The sequence below is a fragment of the Hemitrygon akajei genome, chromosome 7 (assembly GCF_048418815.1).
Source record: "Hemitrygon akajei chromosome 7, sHemAka1.3, whole genome shotgun sequence".
In the NCBI taxonomy this organism is placed as follows: Eukaryota; Metazoa; Chordata; class Chondrichthyes; order Myliobatiformes; family Dasyatidae; genus Hemitrygon; species Hemitrygon akajei.
Window position 1 is genome coordinate 163,367,162 of NC_133130.1, and position 24,566 is coordinate 163,391,727.

At 43.1% G+C, this 24,566-nt stretch overlaps 1 protein-coding gene across 5 annotated transcripts in view; it reads right to left on the reverse strand.

Moving 5' to 3' along the window:
• whrna (whirlin a) overlaps nt 1–24,566 on the reverse strand; it is a 180,385-nt gene that overhangs the window by 45,615 nt on the left and 110,204 nt on the right. For 4 of the 5 annotated variants that reach the window (XM_073052449.1, XM_073052450.1, XM_073052446.1 and 1 more), the window contains 3 exons: nt 21,937–22,133; nt 14,180–14,216; nt 5,849–6,061 (listed from right to left, as the gene is read on the reverse strand). In XM_073052449.1, coding sequence (XP_072908550.1) covers nt 5,849–6,061; nt 14,180–14,216; nt 21,937–22,133 — 447 coding nt within the window. The remainder of the gene's footprint in view (nt 1–5,848; nt 6,062–14,179; nt 14,217–21,936; nt 22,134–24,566) is intronic. The other variant, XM_073052448.1, reaches the window with a different exon arrangement.

Below are 24,566 nucleotides of genomic sequence, written 5' to 3' on the forward strand. Positions count from 1 at the left end.
GCCACTTTTTTGCCCATTCTTCCAATTTGTCTAAGTCCTGCTGCAATCACGTTGTTTCCACAGCACTACCTACCCCTCCACATATCTTCGTATCATCTGCAAACTTTGCCTCAAAGACATCAACTTCATTATCTAAATCACTGACAAACAATGTGAAAAGTAGTGATCCCAATACTGACCCCTGAGGAACACCACTAGTCACTGGCAGCCAACCAGAAAAGGCCCCATTTATTCCCACTCACTACCTCCTGCCTGTCAGCCATTCCTCTATCCATGCCACTATCTTTCCTGTAACACCATAGGATTTTATATTGTTCAGCAGCCTCACGTGTGACACTTTATCAAATGCCTTTTGAAAATCCAAGTAACTATCATCTACTCTCTCCTTTGTCCACCCTGCTTGTTACTTCCTTGAAGAAGTCTAACAGATTTGTCAGGCAAGATTTTTCTTCACAGAATCCACACTGACTTTGACTTATTTTATCATCAGTCTCCAAGTACTCCAAAACTTCATCGTTAATCATAGACTCCAACACTTACCCAACCACTGAGGTTAGGCTAACTGGTCTATAATTTACTTTTGTTTGTCTTCCTCCCTTCTTAAAGAGTGGAGTGACATTTGCAATCTTCCGTTCATGCCAGAATCAAGTGATTCTTGAAAAATTCATGACCAATGCATCTGTTATCTCTTCAGCAACCTCTCTCAGGACTCTGGGATGTAGTCCAGCTGGTCCAGGTGTTTTATCCACCTTAAGACCTTTCAGTTTGCCAAGCACTTTTTCCTTTGTAATAGCAATGGCACTCACACCTGCTACCTAACCTCATGGACCCCTGGCACACTGCTAGTGTCTTCCACAGTGAAGATAGATACATAGTACTTATTAAGCTCATCTACCATTGATTTATCCCCCATTACTATCTCACTAGCATCATTTTCCAGTAGTCCAAAATCAACCAATGTCATGTTCACTTCGTTCAAATTTTCCAAATTCTCGGCATATGATTCTGAAATCTGGACCATAAGACCGTAAGATTTAGGAACACAATTAGGCCATCTGGCCCATCAAATTTGCTCCACCATTTCATATGGCTAATCCAATTTTCCTCTCAGCCCCAATCTCCTGCCTTCTCCCCATGTGACTTGCAAAGAACTTTGAAACATTTCTATTATAGAAAATAAGTGATGGTACATTTGATACTAAACCAGCCCCATGAAGTGTGTATTTAAAAATCCATACACCATCCTACTTTACTTAATAGCTGCCTCATTTGAAGACCTTGTCAATTGACAAATATGACTGTTCAGATATCAATCATTATGTATTACAATTTTTCATGACCTATCATGAGGATTTGGCTTCAGTTATTACTTATTTATAGACAATAGACAATAGGTGCAGAAGTAGACCATTCGGCCCTTCGAGCCTGCACCGCCATTTTGAGATCATGGCTGATCAATTCCTATCAATACCCGGTTCCTGCCTTGTCCCCATATCCCTTGATTCTCCTATCCATAAGATACCTATCTAGCTCCTTCTTGAAAGCATCCAGAGAATTGGCCTCCACTACCTTCAGAGGCAGTGCATTCCAGACCCCCACAACTCTCTGGGAGAAGAAGTTTTTCCTTAACTCTGTCCTAAATGACCTACCCCTTATTCTCAAACCATGCCCTCTGGTACTGGACTCTCCCAGCATCTGGAACATATTTCCTGCCTCTATCTTGTCCAATCCCTTAATAATCTTATATGTTTCCATCAGATCCCCTCTCAATCTCCTTAATTCCAGCGTGTACAAGCCCAGTCTCTCTAACCTCTCTGCGTAAGACAGTCCAGACATCCCAGGAATTAACCTTGTGAATCTACGCTGCACTTCCTCTACAGCCAGGATGTCCTTCCTTAACCCTGGAGACCAAAACTGTACACAATACTCCAGGTGTGGTCTCACCAGGGCTCTGTACAAATGCAAGAGGATTTCCTTGCTCTTGTACTCAATTCCCTTTGTAATAAAGGCCAACATTCCACTAGCCTTCTTCACTGCCTGCTGCACTTGCTCATTCACCTTCAGTGACTGATGAACAAGGACTCCGAGATCTCTTTGTATTACTCCCTTACCCAACTCTATACCATTCAGATAATAATCTGCCTTCCTGTTCTTACTCCCAAAGTGGATAACCTCACACTTATTCACATTAAACGCCATCTGCCAAGTATCTGCCCACTCACCCAGCCTATCCAAGTCACCCTGAATTCTCCTAACATCCTCATCACATGTCACACTGCCACCCAGCTTAGTATCATCAGCAAATTTGCTGATGTTATTTTCTATGCCTTCATCCAAATCGTTAACGTAAATGGTAAACAGCTGTGGTCCCAATACCAAGCCCTGTGGCACCCCACTAGTTACCACCTGCCATTCCGAGAAACACCCATTCACCGCTACCCTTTGCTTTCTATCTGCCAACCAGTTTTCTATCCATGTCAATGCCTTCCCCCCGATGCCCTGAGCTTTGATTTTACCCACCAATCTTCTATGTGGGACCTTATCAAATGCCTTCTGAAAATCGAGGTACACTACATCCACTGGATCTCCCCCGTCTAACTTCCTGGTTACATCCTCGAAAAACTCCAACAGATTAGTCAAGCATGACTTACCCTTGGTAAATCCATGCTGGCTCGGCCCAATCCTATCACTGCTATCTAGATATGCCACTATTTCATCCTTAATAATGGACTCTAGCATCTTTCCCACCACCGATGTCAGGCTGACAGGTCGATAGTTCTCTGTTTTCTCCCTCCCTCCTTTCTTAAAAAGTGGGATAACATTAGCCATTCTCCAATCCTCAGGAACTGATCCTGAATCTAAGGAACATTGGAAAATGATTACCAATGCATCCGCAATTTCCAGGGCCACCTCCTTTAGTACCCTAGGGTGCAGACCATCTGGACCTGGGGATTTGTCAGCCTTCAGTCCCATCAGTCTTCTCATCACCGTTTCCTTCCGAATGTCAATCTGTTTCATTTCCTCTGTTACCCTATGTCCTTGGCCCATCCATACATCTGGGAGATTGCTTGTGTCTTCCTTAGTGAAAACAGATCTAAAGTACTCATTAAATTCTTCTGCCATTTCTCTGTTTCCCTTAACAATTTCACCCAATTCATTCTTCAAGGGCCCAACATTGTTCTTAACTATCTTCTTTCTCTTCACATACCTAAAATAGCTTTTGCTATCTTCCTTTATATTCCTGGCTAGCTTGCTTTCGTACCTCATTTTTTCTCCCCATATTGTCTTTTTAGTTAAGTTCTGTTGTTCCTTAAAAACTTCCCAATCATCTGTCCTCCCACTCACCTTAGCTCTGTCATATTTCCTTTTTTTTTAATGCTATGCAGTCTCTGACTTCCTTTGTCAACCACTGAGGCCCCTTTCCCCCCTTTGAATCCTTCCTTCTCTGGGGGATGAATTGATTTTGCACCTTGTGCATTATTCCCTAGAATACCTGCCATTGCTGTTCCACTGTCTTTTCTGCTAGGCTATCCGTCCAGTCAACTTTGGCCAGCTCCTCCCTCATGGCTCCATAGTTTCCCCTGTTCATCTGCAACACTGACATCTCCGAGTTGCCCTTATCCTTCTCAAATTGCAGATAAAAGCTTATCATATTGTGATCACTACCTCCTAATGGCTCCTTTACTGCGAGATCGCTTATCAAATCCTGTTCATTACATAACACTAAATCCAGAATAGTCTTGTCCCTGGTCGGCTCTCGTACAAGTTGTTCCAAGAATGCATCCCGTAGGCACTCTACAAACTCCCTATCCTGTGGTCCAGCACCAACCTGATTCTCCCAGTTCACCTGCATGTTGAAATCCCCCATAACTACTGCGACATTACCTTTGCCACATGCCAATGTTAACTCCCTATTCAACGCACCCAATATCCATGCTACTGTTTGGTGGCCTGTAGACAACACCCATTTGGGTCCTTTTGCCCTTACTGTTCCTCAGTTCTATCCACACAGACTCTACTTCTCCTGACCCTATGTCCCCCCTTGCAAAGGACTGAATCTGATTCCTCACCAACAGGGCCACCCCACCCCCTCTGCCCACATTTCTGTCCCTACGATAGCACGTATACGCTTGTACATTCATTTCCCAGGTCTGATCTCCCTGCAGCCATGTCTCCGTTATCCCAACAACATCATAGTTACCCATTCGCACCTGGGCTTCAAGCTCATCTGCCTTATTCCTGACACTTCGTGCATTCAGATATAGAATTTTTAACCCATTTCTCCTCTCTCTGTTTGAATCGCTGCCTATTGTGCTTAACCCAGCTCCCCGAACTCCCATCGGGCTATACGCCCCTAGAATTTTGTTGTCCTTCCTACATTTACTTATTCTTTCAACACATTTAACTCCATGTTCCGTCAGACCATCCCTCTGTACACGAGTCCTCCTTATCACTTGTTCCGCCCCACCTTCCTCTACTACACACTTAATATTCCGGAACCGTGTAGTCCCCACCTGTCCTTTATTCTTCCTCTCGCTATCCACTCTCACATTCTGGATCCCCGCCCCCTGGAAATTTAGTTTAACCCCCCCCCCCAAGAAGCTCTAGCAAACTTCCCTGCAAGAATGTTAGTACCGCTCCAGTTCAGGTGTAAACCGTCCCTTCGGAACAGATCCCACCTTCCCTGGAACAAGGCCCAATTATCTACAAACCTGAAACCCTCCCTCCTGCACCATCCTCTCAGCCATGTATTAATCTGTATAATCCTTCTGTTCCTTGCCTCACTCACACGTGGCACAGGTAGCAATCCTGAGATTGTTACCCTGGAGGTCCTGCTCTTCAGCTTTGCACCTAACTCCCTGAACTCCCTACGCAGGACCCCCTCACTCATCCTACCCACGTCATTGGTCCCTACATGGACCACAACATCTGGATTCTTGCCCTCCCTCTCGAGAATAACCTGCACCCGATCTGAGATGTCTTGGACCCCGGCACCAGGGAAGCAACATACCATCCAAGACTCCCGATCTTCCCCACAAAATCTCCTATCCGTCCCCCTGACTATAGAATCCCCTATCACTACCGCTCTCTTCTCTTCCCTCCTCCCCTTCCTAGTCACGGGTCCAACCTCAGTGGCAGAGACAGGACCACTGCAGCTTGTTCCTGGTAGGTCATCCCCACCAACAGTATCCAAAACGGTATACTTATTTTTGATGGGAACGGCCACAGGGGTGCTCTTCTCTCTCTGTCTGCTCCCCCTGCCTCTCTTGACTGTCACCTCCTGTCTTTTCGGTGTGACTGCCTCCCGATAACTCTTATCTATCTCTGCCTTTGCCTCCCGAATGATCCATAGTTTATCCAGCTCCTGCTCCAATTCCTTAACTCGGTCTGATAGGAGCTGCAGCTGGATGCACCTATTGCAGGCGTGGTCATCAGGGACAACTGTGTTGACCCTGACCTCCCACATACTGCATACGGAGCACACCACTGCTCTAACCGTCTCCCCCATTACCTGATCCCAGATTAATCAGAATAAATGAAAAGCAGGCTTCTTGCCGAAGTCCTCTTGCGCCGAAGCCCGCTGAGCCAAAGCCCAGCACTCTGCTCCTGCGCACTCCGCTGCCCGCTCCTGTAGAAGGCCATTTTAATATGTATGAGAAAACACTACCCAAATGTTGAAAATTCAGCCAATAATGCAGTAATACATCTTCCAAATGAATATCCATTTTGGTTGACCTAAAAGCTCTCAGTTGAAGCAGTAATCAGAGGGATTGATGAGATGAAATAGGTGAGTCGTGTTTGGAATCTATTTCCCAGGAGAGGGTGTGCTGAATAACAGAGCAGTTACCTTTGCATGGGTATTCAGAAGCTCAAAGAGGGCCATTACCAATGCCTGAACACTTATGTTGCTCTCCGTGTATTCATTAAGATAATAGGCCATCGTGGCTTGCTCCTGCTCATTCAGTAGATGGCGAGCCTGTTCATCCAGCATGGCCCGGGCTTGGTTCACCAAGCTGCTCAGCATGACCTGCGACCCCGCCAAACTCTTGTAAAATATTGGCTGCCATCAATGAGAAAAACAGCAATTTAGTTCAACAACGAAAATCGCTTTCATTTGGCAATTCATTCCATTTGTCCCTTTGTGAAAAGCTCCCTTCAGTGCCACTCACTTTGATGCACCAGGATTCAAACAATTCAAGCAACTTTTTGAGACTTTACGTATTTTTGAGACATTGTGTTTTATGAAGTTCATTTGACACTTGCTCTTTAACACCTACAGCAGGGAGCTTACCAAACTATTCATTATACCACAGGTACTGTAGTTTACACAATAGAACAAATGGCTCTGTGAACTATGTGAAGACTAACTAAACATGGAAAATGCATGGTCATGCACTTTGATAGTAGAAAAAAATGTGCCGACTATTTTCTAAACAGGGAGAAAATCCAGGAACCTGAGATGCAGAGTGACTTGGAAGTCCTTGTGCATAACACCCTAAAGGTTAACTTGCAGGTTGAGTCGGTGGTGAGGAAGGCAAATGCAATGTTAGCATTCATTTCAAGAGGTCTAGAATACAAGAACAGGGATGTGATCCTGAGGCTTTATAAGGCACTGTGAGGCCTCACCTTGAGTACTGGGAACAGTTTTGGCCTCTCACCTTAGAAAAGATGTGCTGGCATTGGAGAGGGTCTAGAGGGGGTTTGCAAGGACGATTCCAGGAATGAAAGGGTTATCATATGAGGAACATTTGATGGCTCTGGGTCGCTGGAATTCAGAAGGATGAGGGGGATCTCATTGAATGTTGAAAGGCCTAGACAGACAGACAGACATTACTGATCCCGAGGGAAATTGGGTTTCGTTACAGTCGCACCAACCAAGAATAGAGTAGAAATATAGCAATATAAAACCATAAATAATTAAATAATAATAAGTAAGTTATGCCAAGTGGAAATAAGTCCAGGACCAGCCTATTGGCTCAGGGTGTCTGACACTCCAGGGAGGAGTTGTAAAGTTTGATGGCCACAGGCAGGAATGACTTCCTATGACGCTCATTGTTGCATCTTGGTGGAATGAGTCTCTGGCTGAATGTACTCCTGTGCCTAACCAGTACATTATGGAGTGGATGGGAGACATTGTCCAAGATGGCATGCAACTTGGACAGCATCCTCTTTTCAGACACCACCGTCAGAGAGTCCAGTTCCACCCTCACAACATCACTGGCCTTACGAATGAGTTTGTTGATTCTGTTGGTGTCTGCTACCCTCAGCCTGCTGCCCCAGCACACAACAGCAAAAATGATAGCACTGGCCACCATAGACTCGTAGAACATCCTCAGCATCGCCCGGCAGATGTTAAAGGACCTCAGTCTCCTCAGGAAGTAAAGACGGCTCTGACCCTTCTTGTAGACAGCCTCAGTGTTCTTTGACCAGTCCAGTTTATTGTCAATTCGTATCCCCAGGTATTTGTAATTCTCCACCATGTCCACACTGACCCCTTGGATGGAAACAGGGGTCACCAGTGCCTTAGCCCTCCTCAGGTCCACCACCAGCTCCTTAGTCTTCTTCACAATAAGCTGCAGATGATTCTGCTTGCACCATGTGACAAAGTTTCCCACCGTCGTCCTGTACTCCGCCTCATCTCCCTTGCTGATGCATCCAATTATGGCAGAGTCATCAGAAAACTTCTGAAGATGACAAGACTCTGTGAAGTGGTTGAAGTCCGAGGTGTAGATAGTGAAGAGAAAGGGAGACAGGACAGTCCCCTGTGGAGCCCCAGTGCTGCTGACCACTCTGCCTGACACACAGTGTTGGTCAGGTAATCAATAATCCATGATTGATTATTGATTGATTGAGTAGATATGAAAGGATGTTTCCCAGGGTGGGAGAGTCTAGGACAAGAGGGCACTGCCTCAGGATTGAGGGGCGCCCTTTTAAAACAGAGATGCAGAGAAATTTTTTTAGCCAAAAGGTGGTGAATTTGTGAAATTTCTTGCCACATGCAGCTGTGGAGGCCAGGTTGTTGGGTATATTTCAGGCAGAAATTGATAGGTTCTTGATTGGACATGGCATCAAAGGTTATGGGGAGAAGGCCAGTAACTGGGGTTGAGGAGGAGATTAAAAAAAGGATCAGACATGACTGAATGGCGGAGCAGATGTGATGGAGCAGTTGGCCTAATTCTGCTCCTATGTCTTATGGTCTAACCACTAAAGTCTCTTGCAAATCTCTACAGATGTTACAGCTACACAGGACCCTGGCCAGACCCCACTTGGAGTACTGTGCACAATTCTGGTTGCCTCACTGTAGGAAGGACATGGAAACCATAGAAAGGGTGCAGAGGAGATTTACAAGAATGTTGCCTGGACTGGGGAGTGTGCCTTATGAGAATAGGTTGAGTGAACTTGGCCTTTTCTCCTTGGAGTGACGGAAGATGAGAGGTGACTTGATAGAGGTGTACAAGATAATGAGAGGTATTGATCGTGTGAATAGTCAGAGGCTTTTCCCCAGGGCTGAACTGGCTAGCATGAGAGGGTGTAGTTTTAAGGTGCTTGGAAGTAGGTACAGAGGAGATGTCAGGCATAGGTTTTTTACGCAGAGAGTGATGAGCGCATTGAATGGGCTGCCGGCAGCGGTGGTGGAGGCAGAAACGATAGGGTCTTTTAAGAGACTCATGGATGGCTACATGGAACTTAGAAAAATAGAGGGCTATGGGTAAAGCCTAGGTAGTTCTAAGGTAGGGACATGTTCGGCACAGCTTTGTAGGCCGAAGGACCTGTATTGTACTGTACGTTTTCTATGTTTCAATGTACCATGGAGAGCATTCTAACAAGTTGCATCACTATCTGGTATGGAGGGGCCACTGCAAAGGACCAGAAAAAGCTGTAAAAGGTTGTAAACTCAGCCAGCTTCCAATATGGGAACCAGCCTCTCCAGCATCCAGGACATCTTCAAAAGGCAATGCCTCAGGAAGGTGGAATCTATTATTAAGGATCCCATCACTCAGGACATACCCTCTTGCTACCATTAAGGAAGTGGTACAGGAGCCTGAAGATACATACCCAATATTTTACTAACAGCTTCTGTGTCTCTGCCTTCAGGTTTCTGAACGTCCAATAAACCCACGTACACGACCTCACTATTTCGTTTTGCTCTTTTTGCATTACATATTTAAATTTTTAATATATATTTCTTATTGTAATTTATAGTATTTTTATTATATATGCACTGTACAGCTGCCACAAAACAACAAATTTCACAACATAGGCCAGTAATATTAAAGCTAATTTTGATTTGGATTCATGTTGGGCCTGTAAAAACTGGAGTTTACAAGAATGGGAGATGATTTATTGCAACACAAGATACTGAGGTGAATAAGAGCTGGTCCAGAAGGTTCAATTGCTTGGCATAATCAATTAGATTCAACGTTGACTTAGCGGGAGTAGTCAACATCTGGTAATAGATGGTTGTCTCTCTCACTAGAGACTTTGGCTGGTGATGTACCACAGGGATCAGAACTGGTCCCCTTGTTGTTTAAAATCTTTGCTAATGAATTAGACAATAATATGGTAAACTGGATCAGCAAATTTGTGGATGGCACCAAGATTGGGGTGTAGTGGACAGTGAGGAAGGCTATTAAAGCTTGCAAAGTGATCTTACACAACATTTAAACAATAAACAGTTGGACACTGAGGAGTGTGGTAGAACAGAGGGATCTGGGAATACAGATGCATAATTCCTTGAAAATGGCAATACAGGTAGATAGGGTTGTAAAGAGAGTTTTTGGAATTCTGGCCTTCATAAATCAGAAGATGTTGAAGTTGTATAAGATGTTAGTGAATTTATTATTACTCATTAATTAATACTTATTAATACTCAATAATAATGGAGTATTGTGTGCATTTCTGGTCAGCAACCTACAGGAAGGATATTAATAAGCTTGAAAGAGTGCAGAGAAAATTTACAAGGATGTTGCTGAGACTTGAGTATCTAATTTAAAGGTAAGGTTAAATAGGTTAGGACTTTATTCCCTAGAGCCCAGGAGAAAGGGGAGATCTGATAGAGGTATAAAAATTATGAGGGGTATAGATAGGATAAATGCAAGCAGGTTTTTTCCACTAATGTTGGGAAAGACTAGAACTCGAGATAATGGGTTAAGGATGAATGTGAAATGTTTAAGGAGAACATGAGGGGGAACATCTTCACTCAGAGGGTGGTGCAGGTGTGGAATGAGCTGAGAGCAGAAGTGGTAGATGCAAGTTCAATTGTAACTTTTAAGAGAAGTTTGCATAGGTACAGTACATGGATAAGAGAGGTATGGAGGGCTATGTTCTTAGTGCAGGTAGATAGGACTAGGCAGAAAACCAGGCTGGCCTAGGCTAGATAGGCCGAATGTCCTATTTTTTGTGCGGCAGTTCTGTGTTTCTTGAAGGGGTTGGATGCTGAAAGGTTTGGAGGGATTGAATATCTAGAACTAGGGGGTCACAGTTTCAAAATAAGGGAGTAACCCTTTAAGACAGAGATGACGAAAAATTTCTCTCAGTGTAAGGTGAATCTTTCAAATTCTCCATCTAGGGACTGAGATGGAATCACTGAATATATTCAAGATTGCAAGACCAATAATATAGGGGAAACAGACAAGAAAACAGAGCCAAACTGTAGGTGATTTTGCCAAATATATCTTCATTTTTAATTTTGTTAATTCTAATTTGTTTCATAGGTACCCTGTTATCACATTCCAAATCATAGATTTAGGGATCTTGCTGACAACAGATGACAGGTGAACAGGTCTCTCAATTCCTATTTCTCTCGCCTCTCTTTGTTAAATGGTGGCATTATGCATGCTCCTTTCTCTTCAGTAATAGTAATTATTGCCAATGTCATGAGACCCTCAGCTTCTCTCCATTTCTGCTGCATTTAATGCTTTGATTGTGATGACAGATATGCAAGCATTCTTCATTTACTGACTCTCTCATGTCTTCATTCCTCATAATAATTCCACCTCTGGACTGTGCAAGCCTGTGGACTTGGAAAGTAAGTGAAAGAAAGACCTTCATTTCTCTAAAGCCTTTTATGATCACAATTTTATGAAGTCAGTTGTATTGTAAGGTTGGATCTACACAAATCCCTTCCAACCTGGAGCCTACATTAGCTTTGGGATTCAGGAGTAAGCCACTGAATTGTTCTAGCCAAAGGTGAACACTGCTTTAATTTCAGATTTCCAGCAACAGGCATTTTTTTTGTTTTGCTTGTAGGCTGGTGTAAGGAAAATGCCCAGAAAGAAAGTAGATGACTTGTGAGAATGTTGATGAAATTTTGACAGATAACAGTAAACTCAGTTATCCAGAAAACAGGAATTGTAATTTAATTTTAATTCCAGCCTGCTCAAAATCAGTTACTATCTCTCTTTGCTTTAGTGTATTATACCAAAATACATATGCTGTTACAGATCATTCCTAAGCCATTAAAAGGAACAACTGTATGAATAATTCAGTTGTAAAAGAGCCAGGTAAGTGGTGAGCAGTTTACATCCCATTTCAGCGGCACTTGGCATTCTGTGCACAAGGTTAATAGCCAGATAGTATAACTATGTAGTGTTGGGGTTGGAGGCACGCAGTGGGACAAGGATACTAAATGCAAAAATGTCAGTAATTTCCTTAATAACAAAGCTGTGGCCGTGCACTCTGTAACATGATCTGAAAGCTTCAAGCACATGCCTTCACCATTCTTGGAAGGCTGCCAGACAGAGGAGGAGGAGACTGGATAATTCCCTCATCAATCAAGCAAAGTGCCACCAATGCTATAAGTAACTACCTTCATGCTCCAAGTTTGTTTGCAATTACCCTCCACAAACTGCAATTTTCAGGAAAAAGTGCCTTTCTTTTATAAGGAAAAGTTGCTGCAGTTTCTGTTTCCTCCACTCTTTAATGAGTTTCGGAGCAAGCTAGGGAGTTTCTCTTCAGAGAGGAGGAGGACGAGAGGTGACATGATAAGGTGCGCACAAAATGATAAGAGGCATAAATTGAGTGGACAGCTAGAGACTTTTTCCCAAGGTGGAAATGGCTAATACAAAAGGGCATAAATTTAAGGTGACTGGAGGAAAGTATAGTAGGATTGTTAGAGGCAGTTTTTTCATTTACATAGAGAGTGGTGGGAGCATCGAACATGCTGCCAGGCGTGGCAGTAGAGGCAGATACATTAGGGGCATTTTATATACTCTTTAATAGGAACATGGATGAAAGAAGGTTATGTAGGAGGGAAGCATTAGATTGGTCTTGGAATAGGTTAAAAGGTGGCACAAGATTGTGGGCTGAAAGGCCTGTATTGTGCTGTGTTGTTCTACATTCTACACATAAATTTGTCCTATGAAAATGCTCTGTTACAAGTCACACGTCAGCCATCCCCAGCTCATTGTAAGAACAAGCTAGCGTGACCTCAGTTGAGGTATCGGTGCTCCTGCATTTCCCCCTGAATAACCTCAGTGACTGTAATGATGAAATCAATAAATCACCCTGGTCTGGAAAGGCTCTGATTTAATTCCCACTGGAGAAAATGGGTGGAATAACTGAATATGGACTCCAAAAAGTAGCAAGAAAGCCACAGCGAATGGAATTAGTTTATGAGAACGTGAATTAATTTATTCATGAGCTGACATCAACTGTCAGATTATAAAGAGGTAGATTGTGGAAAGTGATCTCCCAAACAATGATAAACAAGAGAAAATCTGCAGATACAGGAAATCTGAGCAACATGCACTAAATGCTGGAGGAATTCAGCAGGCCATACAGCATCTATGGAAAAGAGTAAACATTCAACGTTTCAGGACGAGACCCTTTATCAGAACTCCTGATGAAGTGTCTCGGCCCAAAACGTCGACTGTACTCTTTTCCTAGATGCTGCCTGGCCTACTGAGTTCCTCCAGCATTTTGTGTCTGTTGTTCGGATTTCCTGTGTCTTCAGATTTTCTCTTATCATGAATTTGTTTTTAACTCTTCCTGCTTGAGAAGATATTACCCATTTACTGAAGCAAATATTACCTTGGCAGATGTATAATTCAGCACAGAAGTAAGCCCAACTTGTGCATGCAGACCAAGTCACCTACCTGAGCTGGTCCCAACTTTCCTACATACTATATCCCTCTAAACCTAAGGGTTCCCAACCATTTTATGCCATGGACCAATACCATTAAGCAAGGGCTCAATAGACCCAGATGGTAACCCCTGCTCCAAAGCTTTCCTAACAATTGTACCTGTCTAAATGTTTGTTCTACCACTTCCTGAGTGCTGCTTAGGTCAACTTTAAATGTTTTCTCTCTGACCTCTCTATAACCTCTAGTTTAAGGCTCCCCTACCCTGATTAAAAGATTGTGACCATTTACTTTATCTGTGCCCCTCTCGTTTTTATGCTTTTACAAGGTCACCCCACATCCTATTCAAACTCTATAACTCGGCCTTCCAGTCCTGGTAACATCCTTGATTTTTTTTCTGCACCCTCTCCAGCTTAATGACATCCTTCCTATATCTGGACAACCAAAACTGCACAGAATACTTCAAGTGAAGCCTCACCAATGTCTTACACAGCTGCAACATGACATCACATCTTCTGTAGCTAGTGACCTGACCAATGAAGGCAAGCATATCAAACATCCCCGTCTCCCTGTTTTGTAGAAGCTATGCACTTGCATCCCATTGTACAGTAACTCTCCAGGGTCCTGTCATTCACAAAATGAGGAAAGGAAAGAAAGATTGCCTCAAACTTATTCACTTATTAAAAAAAGATTACACATGCAAAATGCTGGAGGAACTCAGCAAGACAGGCAGCATCTATGGAGAGGAATAAAGATTCGAAGTTTCAGGTCAAGAGCCTTCATCCGGACTGGAAAGGAAGGTGGAAGAAGCTAGAACTCAATTATGAATATAAGCGTATAAAACATTATCAGAACTCAAATTACATTTGATAACTTAATTTACAGAATTTCAAGTACCACAAGAGGAAACTTGGAGTAGGTTAAAGGGTCAGCACAACATCAAGTGTTGAAAGGCTTGTACTCTGCTGTATGTTGTTTTATATTGAACTATATCACATTAAGATCATCTTGTAACATGAAAAATCTTCATTGTAACAATGTACAAATATTGACATTGCATTACAGTGGAATTAAAATGAGAAAGTTTTCTGTCTTACCTTTACAGCAGCCTGCCCAGTGTCTTCTGTGGTAACCCTGGAAGAGAAGCACAAAGCTATTGTAATTATTCTGCCACGCATTGACATCGAGCAGTGTCTACGGCTACATCATACTACAAACCACCAGGGACTTTCTGACAATGTACACGGCAGGCCATTGTGTGAATGCGCAATATTTGTTTGATCTCCATTCTTTGTGCTCTAGCCTCAATCTGCCAGAAAGCTTGGGTTGTCCTTCCCTGTCTGAAATTTATTTTAGAAATAAAACAGCCGGCAGAAAATCTGAGACCAAGATATCAGTAACACTCACCCACCATCTCCCCTGACCCACACCATCCAATAGAACCCAGTAACACACCAACAACTGTACATTAATAGCTTCAGCCCAACAATTGATCATTTTTGAAGGTAAATCTATATATAAAAATTCCAAATACAATTCCACAGCAGATGAAGCAAAACATACTGTACATCAGTTACTACATAGGTATCTTCAGCACCTACACACATCAGCTAACAAGCTCTTTGTGGCTACTATCTCTTTCAAGCCCAGACTAATTTGTAATGCCATGGAAACTTGGATCAGTTGTTTCTGCAGTAGATGCCACAAACTGAACCACTCACATCCCTAGATTGCAGCCGAGAAATGCAGCACCCAAAGAGAGACATATTAAAAAGGAACTAGTTACAAGATAGAATGTACAGCATAATATCAGGCTCTTCAGCCCATCATGGTCTGCAATGACCACGCTATCAATCTAACTAATCACATCAGCCTGCACACTGTCCACATCCGCTCCTCATCTGGATTGATAGCCTGATATGCAATCATTTCAAAGACAGCTTCAAACACTGTGAAATCACTGTAGAGCGATGCAGCATTGCCAATCAGTTCTAGATGTTCAGAAAGGTGAAAATTGCCAGACTTGAAAAGCATTAATAAAATATAATTTCTGTGATGCACAATTTGGCACTGGCCCACCTGTTGGCCATGCTTCAGCCTAACCAAAGCAATTAACAAATCCTACTCAATAATATCTGATTACCTCCAGTGACTGCTGAAGAGAAATAACAGGTAAATGGCAAGAGGATAGATTTCTGATAGAATCTATAAAAGGGTACAAAAGATGGATAGGGAGGAAATTGCTAGGGCTTTCAGAGATCCTTGTATCCTCTTTAGCTGCATACAAGATCCTAGGAGACTAGAGAACAGCCACTGATGTCCCTTTCTTTAAGGGACATGGAAACAGAGCAGGAAATTATAGGCAGGTACATCAGTGCCAAGGAAATTACTGGAGCAGATTCTTACAGACAGTAAAAGCATGGACTTATTAGGGATGTCAGTGTGGCTTTGTGTGGGGGAAGTACCACTGCAGAGTTGATTGGGTTTTTTTGAGGAAGCACTGAAGATGATTGATCAGGGTAGGGCAGTAGATAGAATGCATTTGCAAAGATGTTGTTCCTAGAGGTAAGTGTGACCAATATGACTTGGTAAATTTTTATAAAATTTGCTTTGCCATGGAAGACAGAGGTGTTCTTCTGACTGGAGGTCTGTGACCAGTGGTTTTCTGCAGGGATCAGTGCTGGCATCTCTGCTTTTCTTGATAAAATCTAGAAATTAAATCAGATAAAGGAAAGCAAATGTAACTCTAGCATTCATTTCGAGAGGACTAGAATATAAAAGCAAGGATAAAATGCTGAGGTTTTATAGGCATTGTTCAGACTGCACTTGGAGTATTGTGAGGAAATTTAGGCCCCTTATCCAAGAAAGGATGTGATAGCATACGGCAGGGTCCATAGGTGGTTCACGACAAATATCCAGGGAATGATAGGGTTATGATGATGAGTGTTTGATGGCTCTAGGCCTGTACTTACTGGAGGTTAGAAGAATGAGGGTTACCTCATTGAAACCTATCAAAAGTTGAAAGGCCTAGACAGAGTAGATGTGGAGAGTATGTTTCCTATAGTGGGGAAGTCTGGGACCAGAAGGCACAACATCAGAATAGAGGGACATGTTTAGAACAGTGGTGAATCTGTGGAACTCATTGTCACAGATAGCTGTGGAGGCGATTTTAGTGGAGATTGATAGAACATCAAAGCTTATAGGGAAATCTTATGATCTTAAGCTCTACAATATTCATAGTCACATTAGTAAGTATGCACTTGACATGAAAATGTGTTACCAAAGCTCAGGGCATTCCAGAGTTCAGAGTTCAACTCTGCGCCATTTTTATATGTCCCGTGCATTTCCTGGCCTGTATTTCCTCTTTAACTTGTGTTGCAGTGCCCTGGGACACCTTCCATTGCTGGCATCTGCTGGGGATTGCTTTAAAACAAGGCCACTGCCACTCCCTCTTTCCCATTCTGCAGCCAGCACTACCATACCACATGTCATCCTTTTCCCCTTACCTTAACTTCAATTTAATAAATATCTTTTGTTTGTAATTCTTGTTGTGGCCTGACTCTTTCGTGTTACTTCCTGAGAGACGAGGTTGGGGGCTTGTCCAATTTTTTTTTATTTCAAAAGAAAGGGCCTAAGTTGCATTTGCCCATAGATTCTTGTAGTGTACAGGCCTTTTACTTGTTTGTTACATTGATTTGTGGTGCACTGTTGCTTTGCCATTTACCTCCCTTTTGGTACAACTGGGGCTGGGTGAGTACGGTTGTTTGAGTGCTGTTAAGTTAACTAATGCATGACCACCCTGTTTAGTTAGGGGAGTGTTTCAGCTGGACTGAGAAATCAGTTCTTCCCATGGTTCAGTTCTTTATAATTTTTCCCTTATTGTTTTTAAGGTTATCCTGGATAGAGACTTGTTTTCTGGAAGGTGTAGGCGTCCCAGCACTGCACGACCATTAGTCTACGCTTCCTGAAGTTTTGCTTTTAAAGTCACCTCTTGCCTGGCACACCTTAGAAGATAAGTATGATGGAGCAAATTCTAGGCAGGTATTAGACCATAAGGCATTGGAGCAGAATTAGGCCATTCAGCCCATCGAGTATTGAGGGCGGGGTTGCTGATTTTTATGTTTGTTTAGATCTGCACTTATTGTCTATTGTTTAGATTAGTATTCAATGGCCATACTTCGCAGTAAGTGGGGGGGGGGGGGTGAAAGTGAAAGCAATAGTGAATTGGTTAAACGGTGGCTCCATGATTGGCTTCTATGTGAAGCTTTACCTTTGAACTTTGTAAACTAGCACCAAGTTTTGATATTTAGGATGACTGGCAGGCTCCTTTAGAGAATTGTGGTGCATGTCTGGGGTGGGTAGTCCAGCTTGAGTACCTTGGTGGTTGAGGGGTAACATCTAGTTCTATTTTTGTAATTGTGGCCTTGATGGCTATCTTGTACAGAGAGCAAAATTTACTGTATAGGTAGCTGTCTGCTGTACAGGGGCCTCATGTGTTGTGTACATACTCAGTTGGTGTTGCTTTGTATTAAGCAACCCATTCATATGTTTGTGCTGACCCCTGTACTTTGTCAGTACTTTAGGAAAACTTTTTAAATATGGCATTTCTTGAAGAGTTCTGAGGAGCTTCTTGAGCTGTTTACAAAAGATCAACTTTTGTAGCTGGTTTCTAATTACAAAATTGAGTTTACCAGCACTGAAAAATGATTAAAAGAGAGTGTAGAGAGAAGGTTCTTGGGAAACGGAAAGGTCTGAAGGGGATTAAGTCACCTGGACCAGATGGTGTATACCTGGAAGTTCTGAACCAGGTGGGTGAAGAGATTGTGGAGGCATTAGTAATGATCTTTCAAGAATCACTGGATTCCGGAAAATGGAAAATTGCAGATGGGATCAGCTAAATTGCAGTCCTGGTTTGTCCACACACGATGAGCTGAAAACCCTTTGCACTGTACTTTTTTATATATTAATGATTAGTGAGGCCTCGAGTTCACAGTGACCAACCAGTGAATGGCGACCTCTCTGGTAATGTAAGTGTTGGTCAGTCAGATTACATTAATGTTACATGAATGGTGATCGTGCATCCTTCTGAAGTTCCCTTATTAGGAAAAGATACTAATGTATTGGCAGTTCAGAGCTGGTTTACTTGAGCTATAACTGGAATGGGCAAAGAGATAGTTGCTGGAGGAATTCAGTGGATCAAACAGCATTTATGGAGGGAAATGGACAGTCAACATTTCAGGTCAAGACCATTCATCTGGACTAGAAAGACAGAGTGATGATACAAGGTGAGGGTAAGGAGTGATAGGTGGATGCAAATGAGAAGGGTGACAGACAGATGGGAGAGGAGAGAGTAGGAATGAAACATGCTGCAATTACCTGCAAATAGATGACATCACAGAAACCCTCATCTTTTCTGGTCAAGAAGGCACCAGAGAACAATGATTCCTTGGGCAACATCATTTCAGTTTTTATACATCTTCAGCTGGTTTGAGCCGCTGGTCTCAGAGGGGCCAGTGGGTTTGAGCCGCTGGTCTCAGAGGGGCCACTGGGTTTGAGTCCTGCTCTCGGAAGGGCTGCTGGGTTTGAATCACTGGTCTCAGAGGAGACACTGAGTTTAAATCGCTGGTCTTGGAGGGGCTGCTGGGTTTGAGTTGCCGTCCTTGGAGGGGCTGCTCGGTTTGAGTCACTGCCCTTGAAGGGGCTGCTGGGTTTGTCGCTGTCCTCGGAGGGGCTGCTGGGTTTGAGTCGCTGCCCTTGGAGGGGCTCCTGGGTTCGAGTTGCTGCCCTCAGGGAGCTGCTGGGTTTGAGTTGCGGCCCTCAGAGGAGCTGGAGCTGCTGGGTTCGAGTTGCTGCCCTCAGAGGGGCTGCTGGATTTGTGTTGCTGCCCTCAGTAGAGCAGGGGCTGCTGTGTTCAAGTTGCTGCCCTCAGGGAGCCACTTGGTTCAAGTTGCTGCCCTCAGGGAGCCACTCGGTTCGAGTTGCTGCCCTCAGAGGGGCTGCTGGATTTGTGTTGCTGCCCTCAGTAGAGCAGGGGCTGCTGTGTTCAAGTTGCTGCCCTCAGGGAGCCACTTGGTTCAAGTTGCTGCCCTCAGGGAGCCACTCGGTTCGAGTTGCTGCCCTCAGAGGGGCTGCTGGATTTGTGTTGCTGCCCTCAGTAGAGCAGGGGCTGCTGTGTTCAAGTTGCTGCCCTCAGGGAGCCACTTGGTTCAAGTTGCTGCCCTCAGAGGGGCTGCTGTGTTCGAGTTGCTGCCCTCGGTAAATTGTTTAAAAAATTTTTTGGAAAGAAATGTCACAAAGACAAAATGAAGGATGAAAAACAAAAATAGGTGTGTAAAATTATTCAATAAAATAAAAACTAAGTGAAAAAGATATCTGCCCACTTCAATTGTTGATTTTGGGACAAGTTACAGCAAGAAAATTCTTCCCTTCTTAAATCCCTTCTCTCAACTGAATGAGAAATTGAGTTCCAGTTCGATTTTTATTCTCTTAAGCCCATTGCATGTACTGGTGCATTGACTTCATACACCTACTAGATGAAAGTTCTCCCTGCTTCCAGGGATGAGGTCTTTGGAACTTATGTTGGTGTTTCTCTAGTTCTGTGTTTTTACAGGTTGAGGTTGCTAGCTCCATGTCCAACCCTCCTCTTTTCGCAGCCAGGCTTGTGACCGACCATAGTGGAGTTTAGTTTCCAGCTGGATGCCTCAGTTGAAATGATTAACAACATCAAAGGGACAATATTAGACATGATTGGGCTTTGGCTCAATGTTGCCAAGAGCTTTGTCGGCTTGAAATCATCTTGTGGTTCCTCAACACTGATGCTTTTCATTAACTTCTTGACCAAAGCAATCAACACCAAGTTTTATTTACAAGCTTTTTAATTTAGTTTAAAGCTGAAATCCAGTTGCTTTTTTTAATTATTGGCACATTATCTTTTCATTTCAATGAACATTAGTAATCAGACAGTTAACAACTCAAATATTTACAAGGATTCCTACAAAATAAAAACCCACAGAATCTTCAACCTGAAATGTTCATTCTTTTCTCGCATGCTGCCTGTCTTTAGAAATGATTGTTAAAGTCTGTGAGACTAGAATTTATATGCTGCAACATTAGGGGAGGCCCTCTGATCCAGAAAAAAATCTGGAGACAATACAGAGCAGCCCAGCCACTCTGCAACCACTGACTGTAGGGTCAGAACTCACTGAACACATACTCAGTATGCTATATGCAGTGAAGCATCTCCCTCACACAGGATGATGGATGCAACCATCAAGAGTCATCAACAAACACGAACTGGAAACCATAGCTTTCTAGCGAACTAGCATTCCTCCAGCTTCAGCACTCAAAGATCAATTACTTACAACAGCCCATAAAGTAAATGAAAGTGGCATCACATGTAGATAAGGTCATTAAGAAGGCTTTTGGCACATTAGCCTTCATAACTCAAAGTATTGAATGCAGGAGATAGGATGTTATGTTGAAGTGGTATAAGACATTGGTGAGACTTGATTTGGAGTATTGTGTGCGGTTTTGGTTACCTACCTACAGGAAAGATGTAAATAAGGTTGAATGAGTACAGACAAAATTTAGAAGGATGTTCCAGGAACTGGAGCACCTGAGTTAAAGGGAAAAGTTGAATAGGTTAGGACTTTATTCCTTGGAATGTAGAAGATTGAGGGGCGACTTGATAGAGGTATACAAAATTATGAGGGATAAAGATAGGGAAATGCAAGTAGGCCTTTTCCACTGAAATTGGGTGGGACTACAGCCCGAGGTCATAGGTTAAGGGTGAAAGGTGAAATGTTGGTAAGGGGAACATGAGGGGAACTCTTCACTGAGAGAGTCATGGAAGTGTGGAATGTGCTGCCAGCACAAATGGTTCAATGTTTTAGAAAGGTTTAGATAGGTACATGGATGGTAGGGGTATTGAGGGCTATGGTCCTGGTGCAGGTCGATGGGTGTGGGTAGTTTAAATGATGGGCCAAAGGGCCTGTTTCTGTGCTGTACTTTTCTATGACTCTAATTACACTAAGTGGCCACTTTATAAGTTACACCTGCTCGTTAATGCAAATATCAAATTAGTCAATCATGTGGCAGCAACTCGATGCATAAAAGCAAGTAGACATGTCAAGGGGTTCAGTTGTTCTTCATGTCAAATATCAGAATGGGGAAGAAATGTGATCTAAGTGACTTTGACCGTATAATGATCGTTGGTGCCAGATAGGATGGTTTGCATATCTCAAAACTGCTGATCACCTGGTATTTTCACACACAACAGTCTCTAGAGTTTACAGAGAATGGTGCGAGAAACAAAACAAACATCCAGTGAGCAGCAGTTCTGCGGGCAAAAATCCTTTGTTAATGAGAGAGGTCAGAGGAGAATGCCCAAATTGGTTCAAGCTGGTAGAAAGGCCTCAGTAGCTCAAATAACCATGCATTGCAGCAATGGTGTGTAGAAGAGCATCTCTAAATATACAATATGTTAAACCTTGAAGTGGATATGCTACAGCAGCAAAAGACCACAAACATATACTGTTTGTATATCAAACACGAGGAAATCTGCAGATGCTGGAAATTCAAACAACAACACACAAAATGCTGGTAGAACACAGCAGGCCAGGTAGCATCGATAGGGAGAAGCGCTGTCGACGTTTTGGACCTTCGTCCTGATGAAGAGTCTCGGCCTGAAACGTCGACAGCGCTTCTCCCTATCGATGCTGCCTGGCCTGCTGTGTTCTACCAGCATTTTGTGTGTGTTACTGTTTGTATATGTTTACTATACAAACACTTCACTAGGTACATAAGGCCACCAAATATATATGAATGAACATAATGAAAGGAAGCTCTAGCCTACCCTTTTCCAGCAGTCTTATTCATTTCTGGGCCACTGATCCAGTTGGTCTCGTCCACCACAGTACGGGCATGGGGCAACCTCCCAACATCCTTTACCGTCAACATGAGGTGGTGAGATGACTTGAGGATTTTCACAGCTTCATCATGGGGAATATTGAGAAAACTCCTTCCATTCACCTCTATGATCTGATCTCCAACCTGATGAAGAAAAGTCTCATGATGACTTAGACTGATATGACCTCCCGATTGCTGAAGTTAATCACATAACAGAACCACTGGTGGGGAATATCAGTGTTCTGATCTAATTGCTAAAGGGAAAATTTAGGAATGGGGCTGCTGAAGTTGTTCAGCATTCTGTCGAATAAGATTTTGTGCTGTGTGTCTGCAGCTCCCATCCCTCATGGACCTTTTATCCCTGCATGGTCACTGCAGGTTGACAGGAACTTAGTCTGACATGCCTCCAAGACCCACTCTGAGCACACTTAAGGTAGCTGCTATTGATATAACCACCAAGAACAGGGCAGATTGACAGATATCACAAAACAAGCCAATATTTAGATCAAGCACACAAGGTCTGAATTGTGATGTGCAAAACAACTGTAACTGCAGACTTCATGTGAACAAAGACCGTGTTTTAACCAACTTGGTGCACAGCAGAGACACTCAGTGGGCTATGGATTATGGTGGGAGGGGGAATCGGGATAGCAGGGGTGAGAAGAATTGGACTTTGGATGACATTGATGGATGCTGATCAGGAGTAGCAGTGGTTGGGTATTTGGGTTTAGACCCAGTATCCAGTGAGGGACTGGGGCGGCTAATGTTGAATAAAACCAGGACTGGATGCCTCTGATTCCAATTGCACGATGTTGGGACCTTCCAACTAACAACAGCGTTGCATTTGTTTTTATGTATGCTACACACCATGAACAGATTAGTTCCAGGACTTTGAAGACTAAGTACTTGTAACGAGTTTAGATAAGATGTACTTTGCTCTGTCTGCAACAGTGACATGGTCATGTTTGTGTCAGAAAAACCTCAATCACATATTGCACATAATCATTCTGGAAAATGTAATAAACTGCTGAAACCTTTATGGAAGAGGATTTCCAAATGTACTAATGGAATCTGAACAGACATAACATCACTTAACATCAGGAACTGGAAGCCCTTTGAACAAGCCTAAAGATAAATTATTGAGCGATTGAGATGCTGGGTCACAGCTGCTATTACACAGCCATGGAGATTCCAGTTTGTGATACAGTTCAGCTCCTGACACAGCCGAACTCTTCTATCCTCACTTCCAACACCATTTTACCCACCTTTTCCTGATCTTCTAAGTGCACAGTGTGAAGATACCAGATTCATTTAGCACAGATTCCAAGTGGAATTTCATATCCAACTTCTGGTGGTTGGGTCAGAGTTGCAAAGTTCCATCTGTCCACTGTATCCACGCTGACATTAATCTGTGAAGATCAGGGCCTGGACACATGTTTGGCGCAACATTGTGGCCGAAGTGCCTATAATGTGCTGTAGATTTCTATGTTCTAACACACATGAAATGCTGGAGGAATTCAGCAGATCAGGCAGAAATAATGGAGGGGAGTAAACTGTTGACATTTTGGGCCAAAATGAGGACTAGAAAGGAAGGGTGCAGAAGCCAGAATAAGAAGGGGAAGGGAAGGAGTACAAGTTGCAGGTGATGGGGAAGGTAGGAGGTGAGGGAGGGGGGCAACAATCAAAACCTCTGTAAACGTCTAGTATGCATTTTGATTTATTATGGTTTCATTGATGCATGTAGACTCATCTGCTGAAAACTGTGAAATCAGAATTTAATGCTTTGTTGAAAGAACCTGTTGCCACAGTGCTGATGCTCCCTCACTGGTCACTAAGAAAGCCATATTTCAAGTGTTTCCCAAAGAAAGTGTTAGCAAATCACCCATACTGATCTATAAATAATATAAAGACTACCTCTTTAGTCTTTAAGTGTAGAGAGGCTGATTAGTTTAAGATAGGAATAGGATAATGGCTTTACTCTCAAGTCAATCAAGTTTAAGTGAAGATGACTTCCCTCATGCTTGTACAGTACATGCTTTTTAAAGAACTGTGCTTTGAATGATTTTTATCTGTAGCTTTGTAGGGTTCCAGCCTCCGGATCTGTCCAATTCCACACAAAATCACTCACACAACAGTAGATGAGTGAAAATCAAAGGGTCTTTAGCCTAAAACATTAACTTGATTTCTCTTTCCACAGATACTGCCTAACTTGCTGAGTCCTTCCAGCATTAGGTTTGTACTGTATGTCACAGAATAATGATGAGGTTTCACTTCATGTTGTGCCATCTGCAGCAGGAAGAGAAACTTACTGGTGATAGGCCAATAGATCCCATAAATGGAAAAGTGGGGTGGACAGCTCAGGAGGCTCAACAGCGTTGAACACTGGAAGTGAGTATTTACCCAACACAGTAAATTGCAGCAAGGCAGCTGGATCCTGAATGACTCTTTCCACCAGAAGCCTTTGGTGATCCCTGATTTTGTTTAGGAGATCAAAACAACAATGTGATGATTGTGATGAAGGGGGGTGGGGGGGGGTGTCTCATACTCTCAGTAGCTTTTGGCCGGCTGGTGGCGGAG